The 26,592-nt window shown below is 53.6% G+C and overlaps 10 protein-coding genes across 10 annotated transcripts; 6 read left to right on the top strand and 4 right to left on the bottom strand.

Annotated features, from left to right (window-relative positions):
- Nucleotides 1-587: 587 nt before the first annotated feature.
- ATG12 (Ubiquitin-like protein) lies at nucleotides 588-1,126 on the bottom strand (the record flags this gene model as incomplete). The annotated part of the gene is made up of 2 exons (XM_051465134.1): nucleotides 588-847; nucleotides 979-1,126. The coding sequence occupies 2 exons, from the start codon at nucleotides 1,124-1,126 to the stop codon at nucleotides 588-590; spliced, it is 408 nt and encodes a 135-aa protein (XP_051331655.1).
- A 791-nt stretch (nucleotides 1,127-1,917) lies between these two features.
- J4E85_000844 (uncharacterized protein) lies at nucleotides 1,918-3,779 on the bottom strand (the record flags this gene model as incomplete). The annotated part of the gene is made up of 3 exons (XM_051465133.1): nucleotides 1,918-2,010; nucleotides 2,060-3,310; nucleotides 3,360-3,779. The coding sequence occupies 3 exons, from the start codon at nucleotides 3,777-3,779 to the stop codon at nucleotides 1,918-1,920; spliced, it is 1,764 nt and encodes a 587-aa protein (XP_051331654.1).
- Nucleotides 3,780-5,337: 1,558 nt separating this feature from the next.
- Nucleotides 5,338-6,087, top strand: J4E85_000843 (uncharacterized protein; the record flags this gene model as incomplete). Its single annotated transcript, XM_051465132.1, has 1 exon — nucleotides 5,338-6,087. The coding sequence occupies one exon, from the start codon at nucleotides 5,338-5,340 to the stop codon at nucleotides 6,085-6,087; it is 750 nt and encodes a 249-aa protein (XP_051331653.1).
- A 583-nt stretch (nucleotides 6,088-6,670) lies between these two features.
- Nucleotides 6,671-7,701, top strand: J4E85_000842 (uncharacterized protein; the record flags this gene model as incomplete). Its single annotated transcript, XM_051465131.1, has 2 exons — nucleotides 6,671-7,007; nucleotides 7,058-7,701. 2 exons carry the CDS (start codon nucleotides 6,671-6,673, stop codon nucleotides 7,699-7,701), a joined length of 981 nt encoding a protein of 326 aa, XP_051331652.1.
- Nucleotides 7,702-8,053: 352 nt separating this feature from the next.
- On the top strand, nucleotides 8,054-10,203 carry J4E85_000841 (uncharacterized protein; the record flags this gene model as incomplete). The annotated part of the gene is made up of 2 exons (XM_051465130.1): nucleotides 8,054-8,409; nucleotides 8,457-10,203. 2 exons carry the CDS (start codon nucleotides 8,054-8,056, stop codon nucleotides 10,201-10,203), a joined length of 2,103 nt encoding a protein of 700 aa, XP_051331651.1.
- A 1,431-nt stretch (nucleotides 10,204-11,634) lies between these two features.
- Nucleotides 11,635-12,727, bottom strand: J4E85_000840 (uncharacterized protein; the record flags this gene model as incomplete). Its single annotated transcript, XM_051465129.1, has 2 exons — nucleotides 11,635-12,267; nucleotides 12,323-12,727. The coding sequence occupies 2 exons, from the start codon at nucleotides 12,725-12,727 to the stop codon at nucleotides 11,635-11,637; spliced, it is 1,038 nt and encodes a 345-aa protein (XP_051331650.1).
- Nucleotides 12,728-14,035: 1,308 nt separating this feature from the next.
- On the top strand, nucleotides 14,036-15,062 carry UBC8 (Ubiquitin-conjugating enzyme E2 8; the record flags this gene model as incomplete). Its single annotated transcript, XM_051465128.1, has 5 exons — nucleotides 14,036-14,068; nucleotides 14,378-14,474; nucleotides 14,524-14,638; nucleotides 14,693-14,874; nucleotides 14,923-15,062. 5 exons carry the CDS (start codon nucleotides 14,036-14,038, stop codon nucleotides 15,060-15,062), a joined length of 567 nt encoding a protein of 188 aa, XP_051331649.1.
- Nucleotides 15,063-16,197: 1,135 nt separating this feature from the next.
- J4E85_000838 (uncharacterized protein) lies at nucleotides 16,198-16,864 on the top strand (the record flags this gene model as incomplete). Its single annotated transcript, XM_051465127.1, has 2 exons — nucleotides 16,198-16,325; nucleotides 16,354-16,864. 2 exons carry the CDS (start codon nucleotides 16,198-16,200, stop codon nucleotides 16,862-16,864), a joined length of 639 nt encoding a protein of 212 aa, XP_051331648.1.
- A 1,194-nt stretch (nucleotides 16,865-18,058) lies between these two features.
- On the top strand, nucleotides 18,059-19,496 carry J4E85_000837 (uncharacterized protein; the record flags this gene model as incomplete). Its single annotated transcript, XM_051465126.1, has 2 exons — nucleotides 18,059-18,624; nucleotides 18,674-19,496. The coding sequence occupies 2 exons, from the start codon at nucleotides 18,059-18,061 to the stop codon at nucleotides 19,494-19,496; spliced, it is 1,389 nt and encodes a 462-aa protein (XP_051331647.1).
- A 623-nt stretch (nucleotides 19,497-20,119) lies between these two features.
- J4E85_000836 (uncharacterized protein) lies at nucleotides 20,120-26,262 on the bottom strand (the record flags this gene model as incomplete). Its single annotated transcript, XM_051465125.1, has 4 exons — nucleotides 20,120-22,425; nucleotides 22,476-23,620; nucleotides 24,433-26,154; nucleotides 26,216-26,262. 4 exons carry the CDS (start codon nucleotides 26,260-26,262, stop codon nucleotides 20,120-20,122), a joined length of 5,220 nt encoding a protein of 1,739 aa, XP_051331646.1.
- Between the last annotated feature and the right edge of the window lie 330 nt (nucleotides 26,263-26,592).

Below are 26,592 nucleotides of genomic sequence, written 5' to 3'. Positions count from 1 at the left end.
TATACATCGCCTGTAAAGATCTTTGTAGACACATAGGCAGCCTTCGTAGGTGGTTTCTGCCCATTCGCACATGGTTGTGTTGGTGAGAATGCGGTTGGAGCTGTGTTGGTGTTTAGATAGTTGAGAGGTTCAGAGTCCGTTGTTTGGTTCGGGAGTGAACTCGATTTTGATGGTGTGTATGTGCGCTTTGAGGTATCTTTCTGTTCTCAAAGGTGAAGTGTGTGGCTTGGGTGGTCTGTATAACTTGTCTTATGATGAAGGTTCTGGGATAATACGAAGGAAAGGGAAGGGGAAAAGGTGCTTTTATACGATGTGCATTGTTTGGAGTAGCGGATTCCATTCTCGTACTTGAACGAAAGTGTTGACAGAGTTTCCGTCACTGTTGCTGTTGCCGTCTGCTCTTCGACCAGTGTTGGTATGTTCTTCATGCCATATTTGAACAAACATCGTGCTTGTTGAGATAAATAGATGTATGCTTCCATGGTCATGACTGTAAACATAGATGCCATTGAATACAACCGATTGAGTCATGACACACTCCCTTACCTACAACCATCCCCTTATCCCATCCCATACCGTCCATCCGCCTACCCAAAAGCCGGAGCCAACGCATACCCCACAACCAACTCCTCGCCCTGCCTAAAACAGCTCCACAGATTCCCGACTCCCTCATCCAACGCAGGACTAAACACATTGCCCACATAGCAAAACACACTCTCATGCTCCTTGACCCCCAGCCTCTTGCGCAGAAAACGTACTATTGTTGCGAAAGACTGGTTGGTGGATAGCTTGAAGATGCGTTGGGTTAGGTGGGGGGCCGAGCCTATGGGTTGCAGGCGGATTGTGACTGTAGGTATGGTGTTAGTTGATAGTGAGGGAGAGGATATGGACTGGGATGGGATGGTGTGGATGGGGGATGTAAAGTGTTTCCGTTGTTGGTGGGTTGGAACATGGGTAGATGAAAGCGGATGGGGTTACCTTTCTGAACAGCGAGATTTCCTGCTCCTTCCAACGCTTTCGAGGCGTCTTTGGGTAGGTTGGTCAACACGACTGAGGCTGCCATGGTGAGAGGCGCTTCTGTAGTGTCATCTTCCTCAGGCATCCTTTCTTTGGGAGATTCGGACATGGCCACGGTTGATGTGTATTGATCCGAAGCGAAAAGTCAAGTGTGGGTATAGCAGCTATTTCGAGGCGATACTCGAATGATGAAGAGAACGAAGGAGAACTTATTTAGGAAAAGTGAAAGTTTGTGGGTTGGCGTTCGTTGAAGTAAGAGCGATGGTCACGATGGAAGATGTAAACGTCGGCCTAGCCAATCAGCACCCCACTACCCCAACATCACTCCTCTAATGCGCAAGACTATCATTCAACCATATCACCTTTCGCATTGATATCTAGTGTTTTCCACATATCTGATACGATAATGATATATAACATAGCCTCCAGTATGGCGTCGTCCGCGTTCGTCGCCAAGTAATCTCCTCAGTATGACAATGTTCTACAAACCTCCATAGTAGTACCAACCCTCGTTTACTAAAACGCACGCGTGCACACCACCAGCCAGCCGGTTTGCAAAGCGCAACAACCGGCAAAGATGACCCGAAGGCCATGACGCAATAGCTATATACAAAGGGGATGCATGTATCGTTAAGCCACCAGGGATCAGTGATCATGGGCCTATACAGGGTAAGGAAATGGAGCAAGTCAAGCTATGTCGCCAACAAGGGGAAAGGTAGAAGCTGCGCCTCGAAAATGCTATGGAAACGGGTATTCGCTCGCAGAGTAATGCCATGCGCCCGGGGGCGAGAAGTGAACAACAGGTGCGATAGGAAATTATGTCGTGGGTATTAGTGAGGTCGTGCATTACGCCGTAAGGGTTGCAATGTGTGGCCGTGTAGTCTGCATGAGCCTTGCGGCTCATCGACGATCAAGTTGGGCGAGTAGCTGGTCAAGCTCAACCCAGTTGTCCGTGGTGACTGCGAACTTGCGGTGCTTGCGCGAGACGACGTGCTGTATGTTGTCAGTATGCTGTTTGTAAAGGAATGCTCGTAGTGCGTACCTCGTCAAAGTCATTGAACTTCTCCCTGCAGTTCTCGCAGTAACCAGGCTTCAGCTCCTTCTCAACAGTCTTGCGCCTGCGGAGGGCTGCTGCTTTACGAGCTTGTCTTTCTTCGTCTCCATCATCGTGTGTGTGACCCATGTTCTCTTGGGCCTTGCGCTTTGCCGCGCGCATGGGTTGAGAATGCTCATAGCTGAGCGCAGCCCTGACATCGTTTGTAACGGACGAATGGCCACTATTCGTATTCGCCGACGGTACGCTGTTCTTCTCGAGGACCTTTCGTTTTAGCTGGTTGACTTCCTTGCTGTTTCCAGCACGAGGGGCAGCAGCAGTCGAGGAGATCATTTGCGAGCGGATAGCGGACGTGATGTTCGATTGGTGTAGACCAGACGCGACCGGCTCACCAGCGATGAAACGGGGCATGGCTCGGATGCTAGCCTGAGCACTGCCAAACATAGGTGGTGGGCCGTCTGCCGTGTTGCATCGCTTGGGAGGAAGGGCCTTGGGAGGATCTAACGGTTTCGCATCTCCATCCTGTTCTTCCTTGACGATGGCAGCAGGGGCGCTGGGACGCCTTGCCAGGTTGTTGTTCTCTCCCAAAGCATTCTTCTCTTCCATAGCTGAAGCAGCACGTGTCCGTGGCGCCTGGGCAGCCTGCCTTCGGCGTGCTTCCTGCTCTTCCTGCTGTCGGCGACCGAAATGGGGATCCTCCACGAACGGGCACTTGCCGTTACCGGAAGCACGGAACTGCGGCCATTTGCCCTTCTCTTTCTCAACCTTCTGGTATTCTCGGATCATGACGGGTCGGGTAACCTCGTCCATATCGTGCACGTAGACGTAGTATCCACGGAGCGGAATCATGTCCTGCGAGGCCATGACGTAGTCGCGGTCCAACTTCTCATTTTGTAGCAGCCTTTGCAAATCGGCAGGACGGCCCTTGTGCTGCGTAGCCACCGCCTGACGTGTCGAATGGGTAGACGCGTCCTCCCCAGTTTCCTTGTTGAACATGGTATCCACCATGCGCTGCAACTTCTCGACGGACCATATCTTCATACCCAAGCTCTTAGCCTTGTACAGGATATCACCACGGTCGGACTTCTCGAGGGCGGCATCGAAGATGGACTTCTTGTTCTCCAGCTGGGCCGGGTTGACGGTGCCTTTGTGCGAGGATGAACTGCCATCGAGGTCGGCGGGAATGGAACGCGTCGTGATGACATGGGTGACTTCCCGAGAGAAGAACTTGACTTCTCGCTGGTGACTGTTAGCACGACGGATGTAGGGAAGAGTATGCCAGACGTACGGAACCTAGGACGCGTGCCCTGTTCAAAAGTTTGTCTTTCTGGGGTTCTGAGACGCTGTCAAAGTAGAAGGCAAACTGGGGAAACAGCTTGCGGTAGTGACGCTGCCATTGTCGAATCGTTTCTAGGTCGTGAGATGCACGCTGTGCGGCCTGCTTTGACGGGGCCTTGGTCTCTCTTGCTGCTTCCAGCTTGCGAGTCAAAGCCGTGGGCTGGGCCCCACTCCGACGAATAAGGCCGTGACGGCGAGCTTCAGCATCATCGACCTCGATGAGCTGTTTTTTGGGTGGTGGCTGGCCATAGGGGACATCGCGTTGCTCGCTGGCGTGGGAGCGTTGGCGCTTTCCTCCTATGGCAGTCGCGCGTAACGGGGAGTTGGTAGCGTTTTGCAGGTTGGCGAGGGGGACGCGCCGGTTCGACATGACTGAAGGAACCTGGGGCGACGGAGGGACAGCCACTGCTGCCATACGTAGGATAGCGGCTGAGGGTGCTTCGAAGTGTAATAGATGGGCGTGGTGGGAGGGGCACGTGTGCGTGTAGCTCACGACGCGACGGTACAGGCACGTCGAGGTTTTCTAGCAACGCGTAGCAGCCATGTCGATGCGAGGGAGCTTCAGAGACCGAGTGGGATGTTGACGACACAGCAATTGAGCGAAGGTGAAGCGCGTTGCAGACGTCGATCTGCTTTCATCGACCAAGGAAAGAGTGTCTTTGTTTGGTCCGGAGGCTGGGTACAGTATGATGCAGGTGCAGGCTAGAGCAACTGTGGTTAGCCTGAAAATCTCGCGCGAACCATCCACAACATCATTTGCCTAGACAACGACCTGGGCAAACAATACACCCTTGCCGACAACACCGTCAGTGCGCCCTGCACGACATCTCGCGTCTGCGAATCTCCCACCGTATAGCTGGCTCACGATTCAGCGTATCAGGGGAAGATTTGCAGCTTCTGCATGCGGCGCGCCTCTGCTGCTTGCACTGACGCCGACCCCACTTCTCCTGTCTCCTGTCCTGGGAGTAATTCGACGGCGAGCGCTGCACCATTAGGCCCGTCTCATTTCGCGTCCTTAGGCCAGCACTGGCTGGTGGAATTCTCCCGCGTCTTCCATTTCCATGGGACCGTGACAGCTTCAAACTTATCAAGGGTCTGGATGATGGAGGCTTTTGTGGGTAGCCGGAAGTGTCACCCACTTCGGCCGCGACTTTGTTCTATGGGCCGCAAAACACCGGAAGCGTCAAGAACATTGCATACGGAAATAGACAAAACACACATACAAAGACGTCAAGTCGGTGAGGTGCGCACTAGTGCCGCCGTGTATTCATCAGGTATTTCAAGAAGCAGATTCTCAGCAGAGTATACTATGTGATGACATGGACTCTGCATATACGGTCACAGTTGACCCTGAAACAATAGGTCTGCTGTCACATACGCTCCTACACACTCCTTCTAGGCCTTTCAATTTTTTCTCAGACCCTCGTTCTCGCGGTTATCATGTTCTTGGTTTCCAGCGCTGGCTCGTCCGGGGCTTTGCTGCCTTACCACTACACGCCAACCCAGGAAAAACTGAACACCCTAGAGCCTACGTCGACGTTAGGTCACCTACTTTCCAAGGTTTTGTTTTAATGTAGCCTGCAAACCTGTTCGGGTTTTTACTTGTATAAGGTGACTATCCACTATACCCTGTCGATGTCACTTCGTCTGCTGTTTCTTCCAAGATCGTATAGAATATGTGGAAACCAGAATTCTGCGGATATGAACGAGTGTGAACATCGGGCTTGTACATCAAGATCATGATCGTAACACCAGGTCATCTATCTCCTCCGCGTCTTGCTCAGTGAAAGGTCCACGCGTGCGGATGGTGACCTGATCATTCACTTTGACTTGGGCCAAACGCAAACAGAGAGCGCCTATAAATTCTCTGGACTGCGTGTTTTTCGCACCTCCACTCTCCTAACTCGACTATATACAGCATCGTCACCATGACCGATTCGTATCGTCCGCCGTACAACTCCAACCGACAATGGACACCAGCGTCTGCACCTTCTGAGGCTGCGCTCAACTACGACGACGCGGATGTGAACCGTATTCCAATCAATCCTCGCCGTTCCAACGCCACAGTTTCAGCTCCATCATCACGGCTATGGGATGAAGACCTGAACTCGCTCATGCACCGCACTATCCGCGCCTACGATCTCGTCGTGAACTACGTCCGCGATTCCCACGGCGGTACCCGCTGGTCACGCGAGGACATTGATCGCGTTCGAGACTTCGGCGCCTATCTGCATGGCGACGTCCGCGATTTGAAGCACTGGAGCGAAGTGGTAGCAAAGGAGGGTGAACAAGATGCGTACACTATGGACAAGATCCGCGATGACGTCGAGAACCTGCGGAAATACTGTGAGCAGATTCAAGCCTTCATCAGGGATACCGAACGTGTTCCTCTGCGCCAACGTATGACACGAGACGATGCAGTGCAGGCTGGCCAGAATGTGGATGATGGTCATGGTTTTGATGGTGGTAAGAACATCTTCCCTGGAGGTGGCGCCCTAGGTACTGACTTCTCGCTGCCTCCAGACACCAACCAGCTCGTAGAGAGCACTCAAGAAGGCGAGGATATGCACGTCGAGATGAGTACCGACCTGGAGGAGAAGCCTGAAGTGGTCGATCCGACACTTAACCCGCGGCAGGCAGACTGGGCGACTGCACCTTCAAAGCGATTTGCTTGGTGAACGGTCGTACGTTTTTGTACCTAGGTAGCCTTCTCACACGTGCACTTTTGCAACAGATACTGTAGAACGAGTGCTAGACTAGTTCACGTAGCACGTTGGCGTCGTGTGACGAAGCAAAGATATCCAGATGTTCCCACACGTTTTCCACGTTCCAGCTGATTGGTGCTCGGTGCTCGGCTATCTCAGGACCCCTGCGCAACGGCCTGCACCTGTGGTGTGAGCGACTCAACGCTTTCACATGCTTGCAACTCACAACTCTCGAAAATAGCACGGATTCGGAATAATGCCGTCTGCGCCAAACGAGGATAGCCGCTATGCGGCGGCTGTCGCAGCTCTAGGCTTATCTCGCATATTTTCTTCATCTTCGATCTCGACCCATTTCCATTCGGCTGCTTCCTATTCGTGTGCGCTCGCGGAAGAGTCTGGGTGAAGCCGCCGCTGGGATCTACGACCGCACAGCTTGGTGGATACGCCCGGGAGATAAGCCGAAAGTATGCTGAAGGTTGAACGCGCTGATATCTGCACGTCGACTCTTGACACGCCGTCTCTAATGGAAGGGGAGGAGACCAGCTTCCGACCCAGTATGCTCTACAGCGTCCTGCCCACCGTCGTATCGAACCATCTTCCGACGATACCCTCGCTCCGACAATCTCTCAACGACGTACGAAACCGCGGATCACATAGTAAATCACCCTCAGTCGACGAACTACCACAGCCCGAGACGCCTCCTCCAGGCTATTCGTCGATACCCCCGAGCGGCTCCGTTACACCACAGAGACTGTCAGTGGCGTTGAGTGAGGCAGACGTCGAATTCGTGGACGATGGACTGGACAGACCTGGCTCTTCAGGAAGCGCACCTCCACAGCCACATGCCACTCACGAGAGTGGCTGTGGTATTAGGTGGAAGTACGCTACCTTAGGTATGGATGGTCGCTTACGAATGGTGACTTTACATGCTCACACCTTACAGGAACAAGCCTTGTGGCTCAAGCATCTCGAGAATCAAGCGAATCGATCAGTAGCCCCGACGAGACATCCGCGACGCTGACTCGACAACTCTATATACACGGCATAACATATCTTCTTCGGGGGCTACCAGCGAAGCTCACCCCAGAAGAGACGTTGAGCATACAAGCGGCTCTTCCACAAGACGTGGTGGTCGACACAACGAACGACGTAAGCGCACACGCGTTACTCCCAGTCTCGCAACGCAGCCCTAGTACTCAGAGAGCGCCTCCACGAGACCCCTCGATCCTGCACCGTCTGACTGCCACCCTCGTTCTCCAGTCCTTCATCCTCATACAGTTTCTTCTACCATATATCAAGCTGTTCCTATCACACACCTACCAGTTCGAGAGGAAGCATCAGATCACAAAACGGCTCGTCAATACAGGCGTCGCTACTATCGATGATATCGGACGGAAGACGCTGCGGTTGTCGCAAACCGTGTGCCAAATGAACGACGGGATGGTAGGACAAGCGATCAACGAGATGACCATTTGGTGGGTTCGAGGCGTCACCGGAGGCGTTCAACAGGGTTTCGCGGAGGGATTACAAGCTATGAGGATAGCAGAGAGCCAGCGGGATGAGGAGGATATGGGGCGGATCAACTGAGTATTTGGACTGCATTAGCTACGGCGTTAGGCATTTGCATAACTTGATAGACTGACGAATTAATGATGTGCATCGACTGTTCCGCTCGAGCTGCTGGACCCTGATCATGTTCTACACGTGATCAGCCGCTTATCGTTATCGGGCGGACTTCCTAGCGCGTTGTCGACGCACGTCCCTTGGAAAAGTGCAATGGCAAAGTTTCTAGCGGTAACATTCTAACGAGTACACGCCATTCTTTTCTCCCCATTCGCCGTCTTCTTTTCAGGCGCACACGCAGAGTACTCCGGTTGCTCATTCTAATCGTTCAATATACCCTCTGTTACGAACGAGCGTGTACCATTACCCGCACATCATGTTCGGCGCAGTGAGAAGATGTCCCGCGACCCTCGCGAGGAATCTTGCCTCAATTTCTACCAGGACCCTCCGCACACCCTTTCCTAACACATCGAGCGCCTTGAGAATACCATTACAATCTGCGCGCCTCGGAAATGCCTCGTTCGCTGGCTTCCACAACAGCGCCGCGAGGTGGCAACAGGAGGCTCAGCAGAGCATTGAGGAAGATGGTCCCGTCACAGAGTTCCAGGACCTGGCCACACGCGGCCTTGTTCACCCCAACTTAATCAACACTATCACGAGGCAAATGAAGCTCACGACCATGACGGATGTGCAGTCCAGGACCATCAACGAGGCCTTGAGCGGGGTTGACATGTAAGATCTTTCTTCGATTGAAACTTCCATTCGCTAACATCCGGCAGCATCGCACAAGCAAAGACCGGTACCGGTAAAACACTCGGTTTCCTCATCCCTATCATCCAACGAATTATCGCGAACGACCCCCAGCTCGGCGAGAAGGTCAGAGGATACAAGCGCGCCAGACCAGACGACATCCGCGGCATTGTTATTTCGCCAACCCGTGAACTGGCAGAGCAGATCGCTGTCGAGGCGAAGAAAGTGACCGCCGGCACGGGCATCATCGTGCAGGTTGCTGTCGGAGGCACACAGAAGAGGGCTATGCTTCAAAAGACTCAGCGCGAGGGGTGCCATCTCATGATTGCTACTCCCGGACGACTGATGGACATTCTCTCAGACCCTTACTCCGGTATCAAGGCACCAAAGCTCAGAGCATTGGTCATGGACGAGGCGGATCGCCTCATGGACGACGGTTTCCAGAAGGAGATTGAAGAGATCAAGAACTTCCTTCCCGACCCAGCCGAGGTCGAACGCCAGAACCTCATGTTCTCCGCTACTATTCCCCGCGATGTCGTCAACCTAGTTCGCCAGATCATGCGTCCCGGCTTCCACTTCGCCAAGTGCGTCGATGAGAACGAGGAGCCAACACACCAGCGTATCCCGCAAAGACTCGTTCACCTGAACGGTTTCGAGAACGTCATGCCCACACTTTATGATCTGATCCTCCAGTCACAACAGAAGGCACAGGCTGGTGAAACCCGACCCTTCAAGGCCATCGTCTACTTCAACAGCACCGCTGAGGTAACCCTCGCAGCGTCAGTCTTCTACAAGCTCAATGGCGGCTTCAAGCGCAACACCCCACTTTCTGGCACCAGATGTTACGAGATTCACGCCAAGCTCACTCAACAGCAACGTTCAAGGGCTGCAGATGACTTCCGTCTCGCAAAGTCCGGCATCCTCTTCTCCTCAGATGTAACAGCCCGTGGAATGGATTTCCCCGAAGTCACCCACGTTATCCAGATTGGTCTCCCCCGTGAGCGCGACTCCTACATCCATCGTCTCGGCCGTACCGGACGTGCAGGCAAGGAGGGTGAGGGCTGGTTGCTCATCTCACCCTTTGAGAAGCAAGAAGTCCGCCGTCGTCTTCGCGACCTGCCTCTTGTCGACGCCACTGATATGCTCGAGACTGCCACGGTTGACATGAGCGAACCGGCGGAGCTCCCTGAGAACGTCGCAAAGATCCTCTCTGACACTGTCGAGGCACACAAGAAGGTCTACCCCGACCAACTCGATGCTGCATTCCGTGGTCTGTTCGGAAGCTACCAGTGGTACGGTGACAAGCAGGGTCTGCTAGAAGGCGCGAACCGTCTGGCTGAGTTTGGATGGGGCATGCCATCCCCACCCCCACCACCTGCTAGCCTCTACTCTGGAGGCCGCGGACGTGGCGGCGGTGGCCGTGGAGGCTTTGGTGGAGGACGTGGCGGCGGCGGCGGTGGCTTTGGTGGCCGAAGCGGAGGCTTTGGCGGTGACCGCGGCGGCCGCAGTGGAGGTTTCGGAGGTGACCGTGAAGGCCGCGGCGGAGGCTTTGGTGGTGACCGAGGTGGTCGACCTGGAGGATTTGGTGGTGACCGTGAAGGCCGAAGCGGAGGCTTCGGTGGCGACAGGAGAGGAGGCGGCGGTTTCGGCGGTGACCGCAGAGGAGGTGGTGGCGGCGACAGGAGAGGAGGTGGAGGCTTCGGTGGTGGTGACAGGCGTGGAGGCGGTGGTGGCTTCGGTGGTGACCGACCAAGGAGAGAGGCCCGCGAATTCTAAGCAGCTTTCCAGCTGTTGAAAGGAACTCTCGCCTCTTTCTTCTCCTCGCCCCACGTCCTTGAGATGTAAGTCTGCCACACTTCCCGTCTCGCCTTTTTTCCTTCTCTTTCTTGTACTATATACCTGTATACCCCCCACAGCAAGCTTGGAAACGAGGGATGATGACGGAGACATGTCATTGTATCGATACACACTGGTTGCATTGGGCGGCGTTTACAGGATCATGTCCCGCTCTAAAAAGCAGCAGCGCATGTTGTTGTTGTCGCCGCAGCGATCTCTTTTTGGGTTCTGGTTGGTAACGAAACGTATAAACAATCTCCATTCATACTTCTGGAGTTGGTTGTTCATGTAAAGGTAGTTAGTTGGTTTAGATTGAGAGAAAAGTTTTAGTTATCTGTGAAGAGAGTGTTTTGGGTTGGTGGATCCGTGATCAAAAAGATGTGGGTATGTTGTTGATGGTGTGCTTTTTAAGGGCATGCTGGACGTTTGATGGAGACAGCAGTAACTACCACGTTGAATTTCGGAAGGACTATGATTTTGGATTATCGAGTCCAAACCTGACATGTACAACACCTTCCTCTGTCGATCGCCCAAACATCCTCTCAGTCTTTGTTGTAGTTGCAACACCAACACGCGTCGGCAATGCAAGATGTTCTGTAGTGCAAAGTCGGCCCGTAAATACAGACACACATGCCACAATTAACCCCGAGAATCCAAGCTATGAGCTAACATAATTCCATTCTTCTTTCCCCCACAAATTTCCCATCCATTGGTCAAAAACTACTGCCCCCAAGTCTCCAACAACAAGATTATATATTTCAAAATCCCAAAAACTTCGAACGATTGCACCCGCGCATGGCTATGCGGAATCTAAGCACAATGTGCGATAGGCATGTACATGGCGTGTGCCCACACAGGTGTGATAATCACTACGATTACCCCACCTGTGCGGCCACACGCTTTATGCAGACCTTTCGCGCATTGTGGTTGTGGTTGAAATCTGTTCTGTGTGTTGCTATCGTTTTTTTGTTTCTATTAGCTGTTTGGTGGTAGCGAGCGGTATGGAGCGGAAAGAAAGAGACCCTAGGTTCGGTTCGAGATTGGGGAGAGTGGGTCTTTTTGGGGATATAAGATGGCATGGTTTCAGGAGGTAGGAGTTTTTTTGTAGGGTGTATGGGATGTAGAGGCGAGTGTTTCACTCACTGGGTGTGAAGGTAGATAGATCGCTGGATTGTGAGTTTGGTGTTCAAGGTTTGCGTCTCTTTGTTACTTGTCAAGATGGTAATGCTCGCAGGTAAGTAGAAGAATTCTGGTGTACGCAAATTGTAAATATCCTCTACAGTGTGCAGAACAACGCTTCGTCTCCTACATAACTCCAAAGAAGGGGAAATGACCACCAACAAGACCAGGAATCGCACTATCAACACTCCGTCACAACAAATCCGACTTCTCCTTCTCCTCATCAACTACCGTTCTAAACTCCTCAAACGCCTTCTTATCCATAGGATATGTATGTTCCGTTGCCGGGTACTCCCTACTCTTAACCTCGTCCCTGTACTGTGATATCGCCCGATGCGCCTCCTCCCACACATTCCCATACTGCTTGACAAACTTGGGCAAGAATCGTCCAGGTGGGAAGTTCCCCAACATATCAACTTGCACGAGCACCTGACCCGAACAGCCATTACCCGCTCCGATACCAATTGTTGGTATACGCAGTTCTCTGGTAACCACAGCAGCGACTTCAGCGGGCACGGCTTCTAGGACGACGGCAAAGGCACCGGCTTCTTGGACTGCGAGAGCGTCATCGAGGAGTTTCAAGGCGGAGTATGTGGATTTGCCTTGGACGCGGAAACCTCCTAGAGCGTTTTGGCGCTGGGGTGTGAGGCCGATGTGCGCGAGGACGGGGATGCCAGCAGATGTTATCTTGGCTATTGTAGGAGCCATCTCCTTACCGCCTTCCAGTTTGACTGATTTGACGCGGCCGATCTTGATCATGCGGATAGCGGATTCGAGGGCTTGGGCAGGGGAGATCTCGTAGGTTCCCATGGGGAGGTCGCCGACCTGGGAGGTTGTTAGTGGGTTGAGATGGGTTGGGCCCGAGTGGAGGGGAACATACTGTGAATGCGCCTTTTGTTGCGCGCGCAACGGACTTGCAGTGGAGGAGCATCTCTTCCATCAGCACTTCGCTCGTGTCTTCCATGCCTAGTGCTACCATGGCTAGACTGTCTCCGACGAGTATCATGTCCATGCCGGCGTGGTCGGCGACGTGGGCGCTGGGAAAGTCGTGCGCGGTTATCATGGTGATGGGCTCGTTCTTGCGGTAGAGACTCTGCAGCGTGTTGAGAGTGACGGGTTTACGCGCATTCGCTGGCGTTGCGCCCAGTGGAGAATGTGAACTCCATCGGATTTGTGCGGAAGGCAGTATGGCTCGATATATCGGCGACGACGGCGAGTATGCACGTGAAGTCGTCCGGATATGTCGCGAAGACGTTCGCAGCACGTTCATGAGAGCACGCGACATGGCGGCGGCGTCACAGGTGTGGTTGTGGTGGGTATTTTGGGCGGTAGAAAATTTGTCAGAGCCCCTGAGGACGGTGTGGAGGATTGTTCGTAAGCCATGGTCCTAGGGCGGGATGGGTGTTGCTTTTAAGCAACATGTGCAGAGAGCTGCGCTGAAGATTGTATACCTAACCTTGGAGTTTTGGAAGAACCGAGGGTCAGCCTGCGCCCAGACGCCAGGGGTCTGGATGTGCCCTGATTGTCTTCGGCGAGTCGATTCTTCGGTACACCCCGCCTTTTGCTTGCGACTATGTACTGCAATGTTCCTTTCCCAATTCCCTCTATATGTCTCTGCTTTCAGCGTTGTGCTTCAGTTGCAGAGGGCGTCGTTCGGACCGGCGGTGAAGACCTCAGGCGAGGATCTCGGGGAAGCTGCGGCATTGCTCCTCAGTGATTGGATGTCGGTCCCAGCACCCTCAGTCTCGGTATGCATTGAACTTGTACTATCTTCAGCTGTGCGGTCGGCATAAGCTTCGAACAAATCTTGGTTGATATAGACGGAATTGAAGTTTCTTCGTTCCATCTACGCTCAAGTGTCAAGTCAGATTAGGGAAGCGGTAGCCGTCAGGAACCAGCCAGTCTGCGTTTGGTAACAAACGTTCCGCTCCATGCACGGCGAGTGTATCTCAGTCTTTCTGCTGTTCTTGTGCATCACCGTAGATCGTTTCAGGGCGTTTCGTTGTACTTTGTAGATTCAAATGCTAGTTATCCATGGATGGCTTTGTGTGGCTCGCGATGACGTAGCCTTTGGGGTCATCCTATCTGCACAGCTTGCGAAACGACACCTGGGCATGTAAGCACCTGGGTAGAGTCAGTGATAGTAGAAGTAGATATTCATGATGACTGGAGGGCGGTGCTGTTATGTATGCATGAGGCAGAGATACGCGGTCGCGCCGTGGTCTCGGCGATGACTTGCCCGGCGAGACGTGCGCAAGCGTGACATGCCGGTATCGAGCTCGTGATCGCGACTACCGCGACCATCACTCCCGCCTCACTGTTCCTGCCCTTTGACACGTCCGACCCAAAAGACGCGACAACAACACACATTCACCGATCGACATCCTTACCAGGGTTCAAACAACCACAATCTGCCAACAAAGCACACACCAGCTGCCAACGAACGCGCCCCTCATCCGCTATCGATAGCCCCGCCGCCTACCTCACGAGAGCTCTCACTGCGAGCTGCACACTACCATACACGACGTAAAGAGAAGCGGAAGACTAGGGAAGAGCAGCATCATTTACAGGTCGCGATATCAGGAACGCCAATATGAGTTCGCCAAAGAGACGTATTGAGACGGATGTATGTGGAGACCTTCACCCCGGTGGTTGCTGAGCAAGGGACAAGAGCTAACCGAGGCCTCTTTCCAACTACACAGGTCATGAAGTATGTTGCGCATGGTTCCAGCTGTAAGACAGAATGCTAACATGCGAACAGGATGTATGTCGACCAGTTTACCGCCTTCTTCGCGCCACGCGCCTGGCAACCATGGTGAATCCAGATCTCTGATACAAGGCAGGCTCATGAGCGACTACGAGGTGACTCTGGTCAACGACAATAGTGAGTAACATGACACCCATTCCTATCAGATACACAGCTAACACCCCGTAGTGTCAGTCCTTCTTACCATCCGAATCCGCATCCGCCAAAACGACGCTGACACACCACAGGCAGGAGTTCTACGTTAGGTTTAAGGGCCCAGTAGAAAGTGAGCTGCACACGCGCCATGTGCATCATCATGTGCTAATGAAGGACAGCGCCATTCGAGGGCGGGCTTTGGAAGATCCATGTCGAGTTGCCTGATCAGTATCCGTATAAGAGCCCTAGCATTGGCTTCGTGAACAGGATATTCCACCCTAATATCGACGAACTGTACGTGCTATCCCTTTGTTTGAGTATTTCAGAGAACACCTGCTTACTTAATAGGTCTGGCTCTGTCTGCCTCGACGTCATCAACCAGACATGGTCACCAATGTACGACATGATCAACATCTTCGAGGTCTTCCTTCCTCAGCTCCTGCGATACCCGAACCCGACCGATCCTCTGAACGGCGAGGCCGCAGCCCTCCTTATGCGCGAACCTAAGAGCTACGAGGCCAAGGTGAAGGGTATGTAGACAAGGGTGAGTCGTGTGAGCCAGGCTAATGTACATCTAGAATACGTCCAGAAGTACGCCAACAAGGACACTGCCGAAGACTCCGACAAAGACGATGGCGATGACGACGAGATGAGCTCTGTCGGCAGCTACGAGTCAGGCGATGAAGATGAAGCGGCGGGCAATATGGAAGACATCTGAGGCAACCCTTCTTCGGGTGCTATCAGTCTCCTTTGTATTGTCCACGACCTTTCTTCTTCACTCTACTTCCATGGCTGGACGTTCACGGCGCTGACATGGCGCATATAAAGGCTAAATTGCTACATATTCCCCTAGCATGTGGCTGCTTTACGGTTTGGTTCTGGGATTGGATCTCTCTGTTGGCGTTTGTGTCTTGCTTTTAAATTCCATAGTAGGCTTGTGACTAGGATCATTTCCTTCGTCACTCTTGTGTAGGATTGGTCGGATGACCTTTTCGATCTTATAAGTTAAGGCCGATGTTAGAGGTACTGTATGCTATTACCTGACATTTCCTCTCACCCCTCCCTTTGCTCAACTCTCATATCAGTCCTTCTCTCATGTCTTTTCGTCTTTCTTACAACTCTATGAACTCACTCTCTCTACTTGTTCGTTGCTGTTTCCGTCAATTCGTACAGCACATGCAATAAGTATCGCACTCAACAGCCGTAACTGGCACATGAACGGATATCTGCATGTGGGACAGTTCCTATATATTGCCACGACCTACTATTCTCTTTATTGGTTATTACACTCCCTTCTTACCGTACCTCGGGAAATGTATATACCATCTGGATGTCCGCCGGCGTCTCACCGCTCCACGCTACCAGTCAACCGACGCTCCTCACGGTGAAGGCGAATCACGTCCCCATCAAGCCCTACCGCTTTCTTCCCCGCTCCTCGTCTTCGTCACCTCGAAACAGTTTTCGCCATGCGGGGGTGCAAAGTTCTCGTCGCCCGGCCCGAGCGCGTCCGCGTCCGTTTGTATATAAACACCCAATCGAGCCATCACAACAACGCCTCGACGCGAACAACAATTTTCCACAGCGCACAACACTTTTACTGCGAGCATCAGCTATATACCAGGTCAGAGTACGGAGTTCCCCTTGCATACCCGGGATCTTCGTGGTTTGTGTGCTAAATTGATAGAGTCAGGTCAAGGTCAAGATGGTGTCTCACAACGAGGCAGCCAGTCGCCACGACAAGCGTGCTAGGGAACGTCCGGCACTCAACACCAACACCGGAGTAGGTGTCACCAGCATTGGAGCTCCAACTAACTCAAGGCGCTCAACTGGGTACCTGGGTCGGAATGGCCGTCATGCCGACAGCAACCGACGCAATTCGGCTCCGGGCACTGGTCTCCCCACTGTACCTCGCCCGCAGAATGATCGTGGTACCGCAAGTTATCAAGGTCTCAACTATCATGGTAACCAAACGCATCCTGTGGTCTACTGCTACTAGCTGCTAACACCAGTACCGGTGCCGTCCGCAACGAGGTCAGCCCTGAGCCTGACGACAACGCGTTCACTACGCCCACCAACCGTCGCATGGTCAAGTCCAGTCCCACTGGCTCGCCTCTCTCGTTCAGTGGCTCGCGCCTGACGCGCCTTCTCCCCGACTCACAGCGCACGCCTTCTCCTATGACACCCCTTGGCCGCGAGCCACCCGCTGCCATGACCATGTCTGCAAGCCCGATTCGCATGTTCAATCGCCCTAAGGGCAAGGGCAAATCGGTCGAAGAGCAGTACGTCTTGCCCAGTCCTCCCGGCTCCAACATCACGGTCCCCAAGCGAGACAGTTCCAGGAAGCGCTCGAACAAGTGGGCCGTCGACAGCGGTGACGACGATGCCGCCAAGCGCAAGCTCTCAAACCCGAACGCGATCGCTGTCGTCACTGGTCGAAAGATCTACAAACCTCGCCAGAAGCCTGTCTCAGAGCGCCCCATCCTCAGGATGCGCGGCGACAGGGAGCAGAGGTACCTGTGAAGAGCTAATCCAAGGGGAAAGGATGACGGGAGTCTCAACTAGACAAGAGCTGTGTGCTGGATCGCTGTTTGCTGGTTTCCAAGATGCGACGCGATCGATCCACAGTAAGTTTTTCTTCCTACATGTCTCTCTTCAGCGTTCTGCCAGTCATTTTTCTACGCATGCGCTTTTCGTCGCTTTTTTCAGTTCTATTCTGGGAGGCGAGCGGGAGTCGGTTGTACGTGCTGGTTATGGCGATGGTGGGATATGGATCAGTTCTGTTGCTTGTGAGTTGCGCTTCTCTTCGGTCAAACGGACAGAATATGGGGATGTTGATGACGGATTATGGGTCTGGATCTGGGGTTCGTGCTTGGATCCCTTACGACTTTTACGACGGCGTTACGGATGGAGGACTGAGATGGATGATACCCTTTTCCTTTTACTGGAGGAGCACTGGTGGATTTCCTAGGTTCGGATATGAGAGGTTCGGTCATACGTAGGCTACCTTGTGTGGCGATCTGCTTGGGCCGAGGGCTCTGAGTAGTATCAATCGAGACTTGAATCTCAAATCTTCTCCGTGGGTGTGATGTATGTGGGAGCGCCTTCCTTACATGGGCTGCCAAGGCACTAACCCAGACACTGACCTTGCGAATTCCGCCTTCCTCTTTCCTACCTCCTTCACTCATCTCAAAACATCGGTACACAGTATTCCCCAAGCGATGCAAGGCCGACAGCAAGGCTCGCAGCGACGCTTCCATCACCCTCGCAGTGCCGCGCACCCACGCGACGATTCGGTGGATGAACCATGCCCAACACCTTCATGCCGTACCCCCACACGTCCTTCACAACTCAATGCCGCATATTCGATATGATAAGCGCAGTGCTCCAAGTCTGCCTCAGTGCGCCGGCAGAGTGGCGAGGTCGCTACCCCGCCTGCCCTGCATGCATATGTCCAAGATGGTGACTGCCATTAGCCGCTGGTTGGCAGAGCCATGCAGGCTCAATAAAGCCAACAGTTCACCGGTCAATATGCACGTTCGAATGGTTCTGTCGAGTTCTCCTCCCTTCTGCGCTGCCGAGTCGTTGCTGCGCCCATCAAAAGACCATGTTGTGTTTGACCATACTGGCGTTTCCTTCAGAATTTGAATTTCCAGTTTTCTGGCTCCCTCTAAGTTGGTTGAAGCAATCTCTCTGAATAACTTTTCGCCTTCAATCATGGCGGAGATCTTTGGTACTATAGCAGCAGCGGTCACCCTGGGCCCGGTCATTCTCCAATTCGGCCGCGTACTCCGTGACGGAGCCAGATCAGTCAAATTTGCGCGACGCGAACTCGAAGAATTAGTCAACGAGATGAGCATATTCACAGCTCTCTCTTTCGAATTCTACAACGCCTGCTCGACCAGAAAGAAACAGACAAAACTTGTCCTGTCAGCCCAGAAACGTTTAGCCGAATGGACTGAAGCAGCTATAGAAGATTTTGAGCAACTATCATACACTGTGGACGCACTGTCTACAGATCCTATCTACCAGCATACCGCTTACCAAGTCGCCCGCGCCCATTACGATTGGTACCGTAGCAAGAGCTATCTAGAATACCTACGTGCCTCACTTAGCGTAGCGAGACAAAGCATGAACGGGTTTACGAATGTCTGCAATATGGAATTGCTAGACGAACAACTTGTGTACCTCAAGTCAGTACTCACTACTCAACAAAGAAAGGAGATGGAACAAGAATTTGGCATGCCGGTGGAGAAGCGGACAAAGGTCATACAAAGCATCAGGTATAGTTGAAGGCCGCATCAGATAGCCAATGATGCTGACTCTAAACAGAGACGGACGCGAACTCCAGCAGGTCGAACTACTTGAAAACCTCAGAGAAGCTTCGATTAAGGTCTCAACATTCGAGAAGCAGAACCAACGTACTAAGCCGGCTGAGCAGACCACACAACTACTGGCATTCTCGGAGTCGGTGACTAAATACGTTGATCGAATTCTACCTCTAGACAAAGATGGCAATAGACCACCTCGTTCATCACCGCGTTCCAGGAAGGGATCTAGCTCACCCCGTCACGACTCATCGCAGACATCTCAATCCACTGCTACTATTCGAACACAATCCACGCAGCCTTCGCACCAGGGTGCGTCAGCGGCAGAATCTCCTCCAACATCTCCTGAGCCCCAGAGCAGCCCGCAAGGATATGTTCCTTCGGAATGGGGGCCGCATATGGATCTATCCATCCTGACTGACAGAATGCATCTCGAGCGATTCAAGCCGCTCAGGCTCACAGAGCCGCTCAAGCCCATCAATGATAGAACGAAAGGGAGAACGGGTCCAGGTCCAGTCACGCAACAGACGCGAAGCAGCAGCAAGACCCCATTATCTCCATTGAACCCACGTCGCGAGATGGGCGAAAGCAACCCCACAGAGCCCAGTACGCAACCTATAAAGGATATCAGCGCAAGGACCCATTTCCAGCCCGTCACTGTGGAAGAGATTGAGGAAGACTCAAAAGATGAGGCTTCCGAAGACGGCGAACCAACACATGAGCAAGCTAGGAAGGCTGGACCGAGCATATGGCAGGCTACTGGTGCGTTTGGGGGAGATATGCCAAGGGGTCTGCGTATACGACGGCAGAGGAGTCGGTCACCTTAGAAATCTTAGTAGGAGATTGTACACACCGCAAGCGTTTGCACAACTACGAGCATGTCGGTCTGGGGCGAGGAATGAGTCAAGGAAGACCTAATGAAAAGAGGCATTCGTGGATGCAAGAACACGTGAATGCTTCAATCAAGACTAATGAGACGATGTATCCAATTCTTCATATCCAGACTGATCCGGATGATCCATTGTTGACCCTATGACCCGTTCTTGACGCTTCCAATACACCAGCGATGTACACGAAGCCATATCCCTATCGTTCCAGCGAGACCAACTCAAACCCAAAGAGGGTGAGTCGAGGTCTCAAACCGAAAGGACTGAAACATGAATACCGAGCCAGATGCCGAGCGACTGGCAGTCTACAAGAAGAGCCGCAATGCCAACGAGAGAAGAAGAGGAGTAACCAAGAAGGTAAGGAAAAGAAAGAACCCGACCGCCATCCGCATACTCAAAACAGAAAAGAAAGAAACGCCCATACCCAATGCCCAATAACAATGCAAGTCCCAATCCAACCAACCCATATCCAAAGAAAACACCCTAATGCATCACCCAACCCTACTTTTCATCAAACAGAATACTCAAAGCCAACCCTCCTATATCTCTCACACACAACAAACTCAATGCACACTAGCCCTCCACCCCTCCAGCGCATTAAAACTAACATCCCCCTCCATACTCTCCTCACCAAACCCCTCCCAAGGAAGTTCATGCGTCTCATCACCACTCTCCTCCGCCCCGTGATCCTGTTGCGCCGCACTACGCCTGAGCTCCACACTCTCATCCTCATCCTCATCGACAAAGCTGCGAATAGTAACTTTCTTCGCCTTCTTCTTTCCACCAGTAGGCACCGATTTCTCCGTGTTTCCTCCATCGTCCTGCTCTTGTTCAGACTGTTGAACAAGGACTTCTTGTGTAAGGTCGTCGAATTCCGCTTCGGTCAACTCATCAGCTTTTTGGCCTTCGAGCACGTCGTGGAGACGGTAGATCTGCATGTCTAGCCATTCGAGACGGCGGTGCAGGTCTTGGATCGAGGCGTTGAGGGCGTCGCGGCGGCGCTTACCCAAGCTGGGGTCGTGCTGCTCGAGGAGGGCGGCTTGGACGGCGAGCTCGGCCCAGAGGTGGACGCGCTCGTCTTGTAGGCCTTTGACGACGAGGGCGAGGGCTTCGCGTGGGGATTGTGCGGGTCGGAGGGTGGCGTCGGGTTCGTCGGCTGTGCGCGTGGAGACAGAGACGAGTTTGGGGACGCGGAGGGGACCCGTGGCGGTGGTGTAGCCTTCGCGGCGGCATACGGTGCAGTTGTCGTTGTCGTGGTCTTTGTTGATGGGCTTGCGGGATGTGGTGGTTTGGTTGGTGGAGCTGAGCTTGATGTCGGGGAGGATGAAGGCGGATGTCATTTCCGTGGGAGCGCTGCGGCGTCTGCGGCTGGTGTTGCTGAGCATGGACGCATCGATGGCTGACTGCTTCGTTTGAGTGGCTTCAGCGTCGGCGTCCATGTTCGACATGTTGCCAGTGTCTTCCTCGAAGTGGGTGTTGGTCGTGCGCTGAGTAGTGTCCTTGAGTGACGATTTGCGCACAAGGGAGGGTCGTCGTTCGCTCTTAGCGGAGGCGACTGACCTGACGGTGTCTTCGCGAGTTTGGCGCTGCGATCGAACGGTATCCTCCCGGACTGGCTCTTCAGTTCTAGCAGATGAAGCACCATGGCGCTCAGCAGCTCGCTGTTCTTCCAGAGATCGTCGAAGCCTAGCAATCTCTCCCTGAGGGAAGAAGCTCAACTCTGTTAGACTCAGGTCGGCAGGAGGCTGAACGGTCGTGGTCTGCCTCGTTAGAGTGGGGTTTCGTGAGATGCGAAGAGTTGCGCGGGGTGCAAGAGACAGATCTGTCGTCGACTCCACATCACTCTCGGCGCGGGCGTGCTTGTCAGCGGGAATAGGTGCCGACACGCTACGCGTTGAGAATCGCGAATGTCCGGTGAACGACTTCCGCGGGCTCTCTTGGTTTGGTACTCCAGCGACCTTACTGTTGCGGACTTCCTGCTGGACACGGTTCCTGATGCGCGTACGTGTGTCTTCGCGGCGATAGCTAGGCTTGCGTTGCAGAGTGTCTTCAAAGATGTGCTCTGTATCCCGAGTTCTCGCAACAGGACCGGTGGTATCGTCAAAGTGCTGCTCGATGTCCCTAGCCTTTCGAGCATTCTCACGCTGGCGAATCTTTCGCTGCAATTCTGCCTCCTTCCTGGCCCACTCCTCGTTCTCCTCATCTTGCTGGGCTTGCAATTCGCGAAGCTCGTTTCGAAGGTTCTCATTGTCCAGACGCATAGCTTCATTGGTACGTTCCTGTGTCATATCCTCGAAGTGTCGAATGGTGTCGTCGCGTCGGCCAACCTGAGCTCGCAAGGAAGCTTCTTGTCGAGACCAGCGCTGAGCCTCCTCTTCGCGCTTGGCCTTGAATTCTGCCAATTGAGCCTTGAGCGACTCGTGGTCGGACTTCAAACGGGCATACTCAGCATGCTCTTGACGCGCTTTTCGCAGTTCCATATCCCTACGAGTCAACTGCTGGGTGTTCTCGTCCTGTTGAGCGCGTACGCGAGCCAATTCAGCATGTAAGTTGGCGTTCTCCCTCTGAGTGGCGTTTGCGGCTTGGTCGAACTGCTGACGAAGCTGAGTTGTCTCTTCGCGGTGGTGTGACTGGTCTTGCTCGAGTTGTCCGCGAAGGTTGTCAATCTCCTGGCGGAGCTGCTCGTTCTCGTGGCTCAATGCGTTCTTCTCGGTCTTCAGTTCTTCGCAGGTCTGGAATGCGACACCCAGCTGGTTCGCCATGTTGTCGCGTTCGGTACTTAGACGCTTCTTCTCGATTTCGAGTACAGCGAATTTGCGGTCGGCGCGATCGAGCTTGGTTCGGAGGGTTTGTACTGTCGCGTCAAGACCTAGCCATTGTCAGTAAAGTCATACTATTCTATGTTCTGCAGCAACTTACGCGTCTTCTCGACCTTCCAGCCGCTCTTTCCGCCAGCATCAGAGTCCTGCGCGCTATCGCTTCGTCGCAGCTTCTCTTGAGCTTGTGTGGTCGCTCTCAGCTCGATCAGCTCCAATTCCTGCTCATCCATCTTCTTGTCCTTCTCCTCACGCTCACGCTCCATGTCTGCAATCTTCTCCTGTAACTGCTGGAGGGCAGCAAAGATGGCCTTCTCTTCGTCGGGGATGGGCGCGCCGTCGATGGGAATATGCGATGGTCGGCGACCACCGTATGGAGGAGCAGCGAAGCGTGATCTTGAGGGTGCGGTCTTGGAAAAGACTGGTGTGCCATCGTCGAAGACGCCAGAGACAAGCTCGGTAAGGTTAGGGATGTCGGGTAGAATAAACGACTGCGCAGTCGCGTTTTGTGCTGTAGCCGGCCTGGAGCGAGAAGTAGCTTTTGATTGCGGCTGGTCGACGTTGCCGTCAGTTTGGAGGGATGTCTGTCGGCTCCTGTTACCCCAGCGCGTGTTCTTGGCCGAGTCCATGGTCAGTGTTGGTGGCCGGTGCTCCATGAATGATGACTCGTCCTCTGATAGCTTCGCGTGCAGCTGTGCGAGAGAAGTGCGCTTGCGGTCTTCCTTTGTAGAGAGGGCGGGGGAGTTGCGCTTGCTTGCAGGACGCGGCGATGCAGTATCGAGGTCGTTGCGTGAGGCGCGTCGGATCGCCGCGTCGCGTCGAAGGCTGCCAGTCTCTGCCTGGTATGACTTGCGCGACCGGTTGGTGGGGGGTGTGATGTCGTAAAGGCTGTTAAACTGAGAGCTCATCTTGCTGGGAGTACCGCGGTTGCTGCGGTTACCGCGCGCCTGCTCGACGGCCATGCTCTCCTCGTCGGATATGCTGTGGTCAAAGTCGCCGAACTCCTTGTTTACCATGGATGTATCCGGCTGGACCTGTTGGGAGCGGAACGGTGCCCAAGTGTTCATCTTCTTGGCTGTTGATCGAATATGCGGGTATGCTGGGAGTGTGTTGGTGTCTTCGCCAATGTTGTGCTGTGTGGACATGAGAATGTCCGGGTCGTCAAAGAACTGAGACGTGTTGGTGCCGAAGCCCGAGCGCTGCGTGGGATTCGAGTCACTCGGTGGTGGTGATGGCGAGGTGATATTCCTGGGGCTGTGGCTGAGGCTGCGTGATAGTTCTCGAATAGCGCGCGCTTTCCCGTCACTTGTGGGAGGAGACGACTGCATGTCGAAATTGTGAGGCTGCGGCGGGCAGCTTGTCGAGGGTCGCGTCGCGTGGTAAACACGTGAATAGGGTATGAGAAAGATACTTCGTAAAGGCTACTGAAGTTATATCATTACCTCCAAGAATAATTCCAGCCCAAGTATGATGGGGTGTCTTGGGGCGCGTTGTAGTGGAAAGTGCGATGAGTGTTGAAGACGAAGCGGGTCAGCGTGTTTACTCCAAAACAAAGCTAACGAACCCTGGCCCCACCCAGCCACCGACGCCCGTCATAACGTGCGCGGCGCGTCGAACAACTCGGATTGAAAGGCACTGCACCCAACTGCGACGTTCAGAAGTATTGTTATGATGATTTCGTTACTTTGTATCAGTGCTATAGAGGTATCATAAATCAGATCTGTCAGAACCATACTCCGTTCCCAAACATCCGTTACATGCCATCCCATGCAACACTTCGACCTGCGCAAAGTCGATTCCATCTCCACAGAACACCCACCATCATCATGTGCGCCAGCAGAAGTATCACTGAGCGGCCTAACCCACCCAAATCGACTGGTCTTCCCCTGATGGATATACCCGCATGCAAAAAGTCGAGTGATGCTATGCACAACAACGGGTACAGGACGCGTGGATCCGCCGCAAACGGCTGACAAGGCGATAGCAAACTATAAGCCTTTGCGCAGAACAACAAAGTCTTGGTAGTGCTAATGGCAATGGGGTTCCTTGACAGTCTGTACAGTCTTGATGATGCACTCGCAGGCGGTGGCGGGGGGAGCATGAGACGCTGCGGTGATGGCGTTCTCCCTCCGGAAGGCGGCGGCGGAAACTCTAATTTCCTCCTTAGGATCACCGCCCCATCCTCAGATGACTGCCTCCTCATCGGCTGCGGACGTGGCGGACTAGGCGAGCGGTCCATGACAGTTGCGCTGAGATGCGATCGACCTGGTCTTGTGTAGTTGATGGAAGTACGCTTTTTGTTTCCCTGGTTAGGAGACGGACTAGGCGTGTCGGCTCGCGATATGCGAGGACTGAACTCATCTAGACCCGATGGGCCTGCGTATGCGTTGTACTCGTCAAATACCAGTGGTGATTTCAGGACATTTAGAATTTCCTCTGCACCTGGACGTTCATCTGGGTTGATAGCGAGAAGTGTCTTGAGCGATCTGTATAGCTTTTCGGGCAAGTCTGACCGCACCCGCTGTTCGTCGTCGATACCAGCCCAAGTCGAGATCTCAGCCCTCAACTGATCTAGGTCCTCGTTGTCCTCATCGATACCGTCCGCGTTTCGATATGGCAGTCGTGCAAAACACATGAAGTAGACGATCATACCGAGCGAAAAGATGTCAGACTTGGTTGTGAAGTTGCCAAAAGCACCTCCAGGTCGCTCTTGACGCAGCACTTCAGGGGCGCAGTATGAGATGGTTCCAGTTGCCCCTGTCGAATTCCTCGCTGTATTCGCGGACTGAACTTCGCCGAAATCGCTGACGAGGACTTTAATCTTACGGCCAGTACGATGGAGCAAGCAGTTGCTAGGCTTCAGGTCTCGATGTATGTACCCGTTGGCGTGAAGATGGCTCAAGCCGGATGTGATGTCCTTGAAGAAGGATATGATCTCTTCAAAGTGCATGCGACGCGGTCCATGCACGTCCTCTGGATCTTCCAGCTGGCCCTTGGATCTCCTCCTGAGTCGCTCTTTCATCTGCTCCTTGGTGACAGACGTCTTCATTGAGTCTAGAATATAATCGTGGAGATCGCCGGCGTTGCAGTACTGTTGCAATATGAACGCGCATGGTACACTTGGACCGAAACTGGATATCTGGTAGTCCTCCAGCCATACATGCCGATATGATACCAGGTTCTCGTGCGACAGGGTCTGCAGTAGTTGCACTTCGATCAAAACCTTCTCCAGCCATTCGTGATCGTCGCCGACTGGCACGCGCTTGCATGCGAACTTGCCCAGGTGCACGCCGTCCAGGATATGCTGCACCAGCAAGACCACACCCTTGCCTCCTCTGCCCAGCTCCCGCTCTTCTATGAAGAAGTCCTTGAAGTAGTTGGGACTGAAGGCTCTGGCAGATATACCCTGGCTTCTAGCTGGCTGGATCGGTGTGCTTCCCACAAACTCAGAACCTTCTGGCGGGTCGAAGCTAGCCATGCGCAAAGGGGCAGGCGCCAGTTGTTTATGTGGTGAAGATGGTCGCGATCCTTCTGTTGACCCTGGCTGACTCCGGCGCAGCATTTGGAAGTATGCGGGATTGACGAAGCCATTTTCGGTGGGTATGCCAGGCGCAGTATGTTCCTCCGCGTCGCTGTCGTGTTCGTCATGGGGTGATGGTTCGCGGTAGGATCGGTGACAGTATGGACATGACGTAGAGCCGATATCAGTCGCGTGGGAGGCATCGCGGAGGGAAAGTTGTTTCGAGCGCTGGTCGTAGACGACAACAGCAGAACCATGACGCCTGTGATGTTCGTTAGCACCATGTCATTGTTGTCGCATGGTATATCCTCATAGGAACCTACAGCACAATCTCCCGCGACTCAGCCGGGGCGTAGGGAATCAGCGACATGTTTTGGCGCGACTTGCGACCGTCGGCCCAGTCGTATGGGTGTCGGCTTGGGAAGGGCGCGCAACGTCTTTGACAGCGGTCTGCAGCGTGTCGCCCACGTAAACAACCGAGCTGACGTAACTGCCTTCAATATGGAAAATGTGAATGTGATATGTGCGGTCGTACCACCTCGTGCGGTGCGGGGAAGCTACAAGGCGCGGTATAGGCAGGGACCTTAGTCGATAGCCCACAGCGGATAGCAGAAGGGGTAGCGAACGGCCTCGCGACTGTCTTGTAGAAGTGGCATGACCGTGTTCCTCAGGTAGCGCTGACTGTTGTCATGGTGTCGTG

The sequence above is a fragment of the Alternaria conjuncta genome (genome assembly GCF_024043145.1).
Source record: "Alternaria conjuncta strain BMP 0040 chromosome Unknown scaffold_1, whole genome shotgun sequence".
In the NCBI taxonomy this organism is placed as follows: Eukaryota; Fungi; Ascomycota; class Dothideomycetes; order Pleosporales; family Pleosporaceae; genus Alternaria; species Alternaria conjuncta.
Note: the sequence above shows the minus strand (reverse complement) of the source record. Positions and strands in the feature narration are given on the sequence as shown.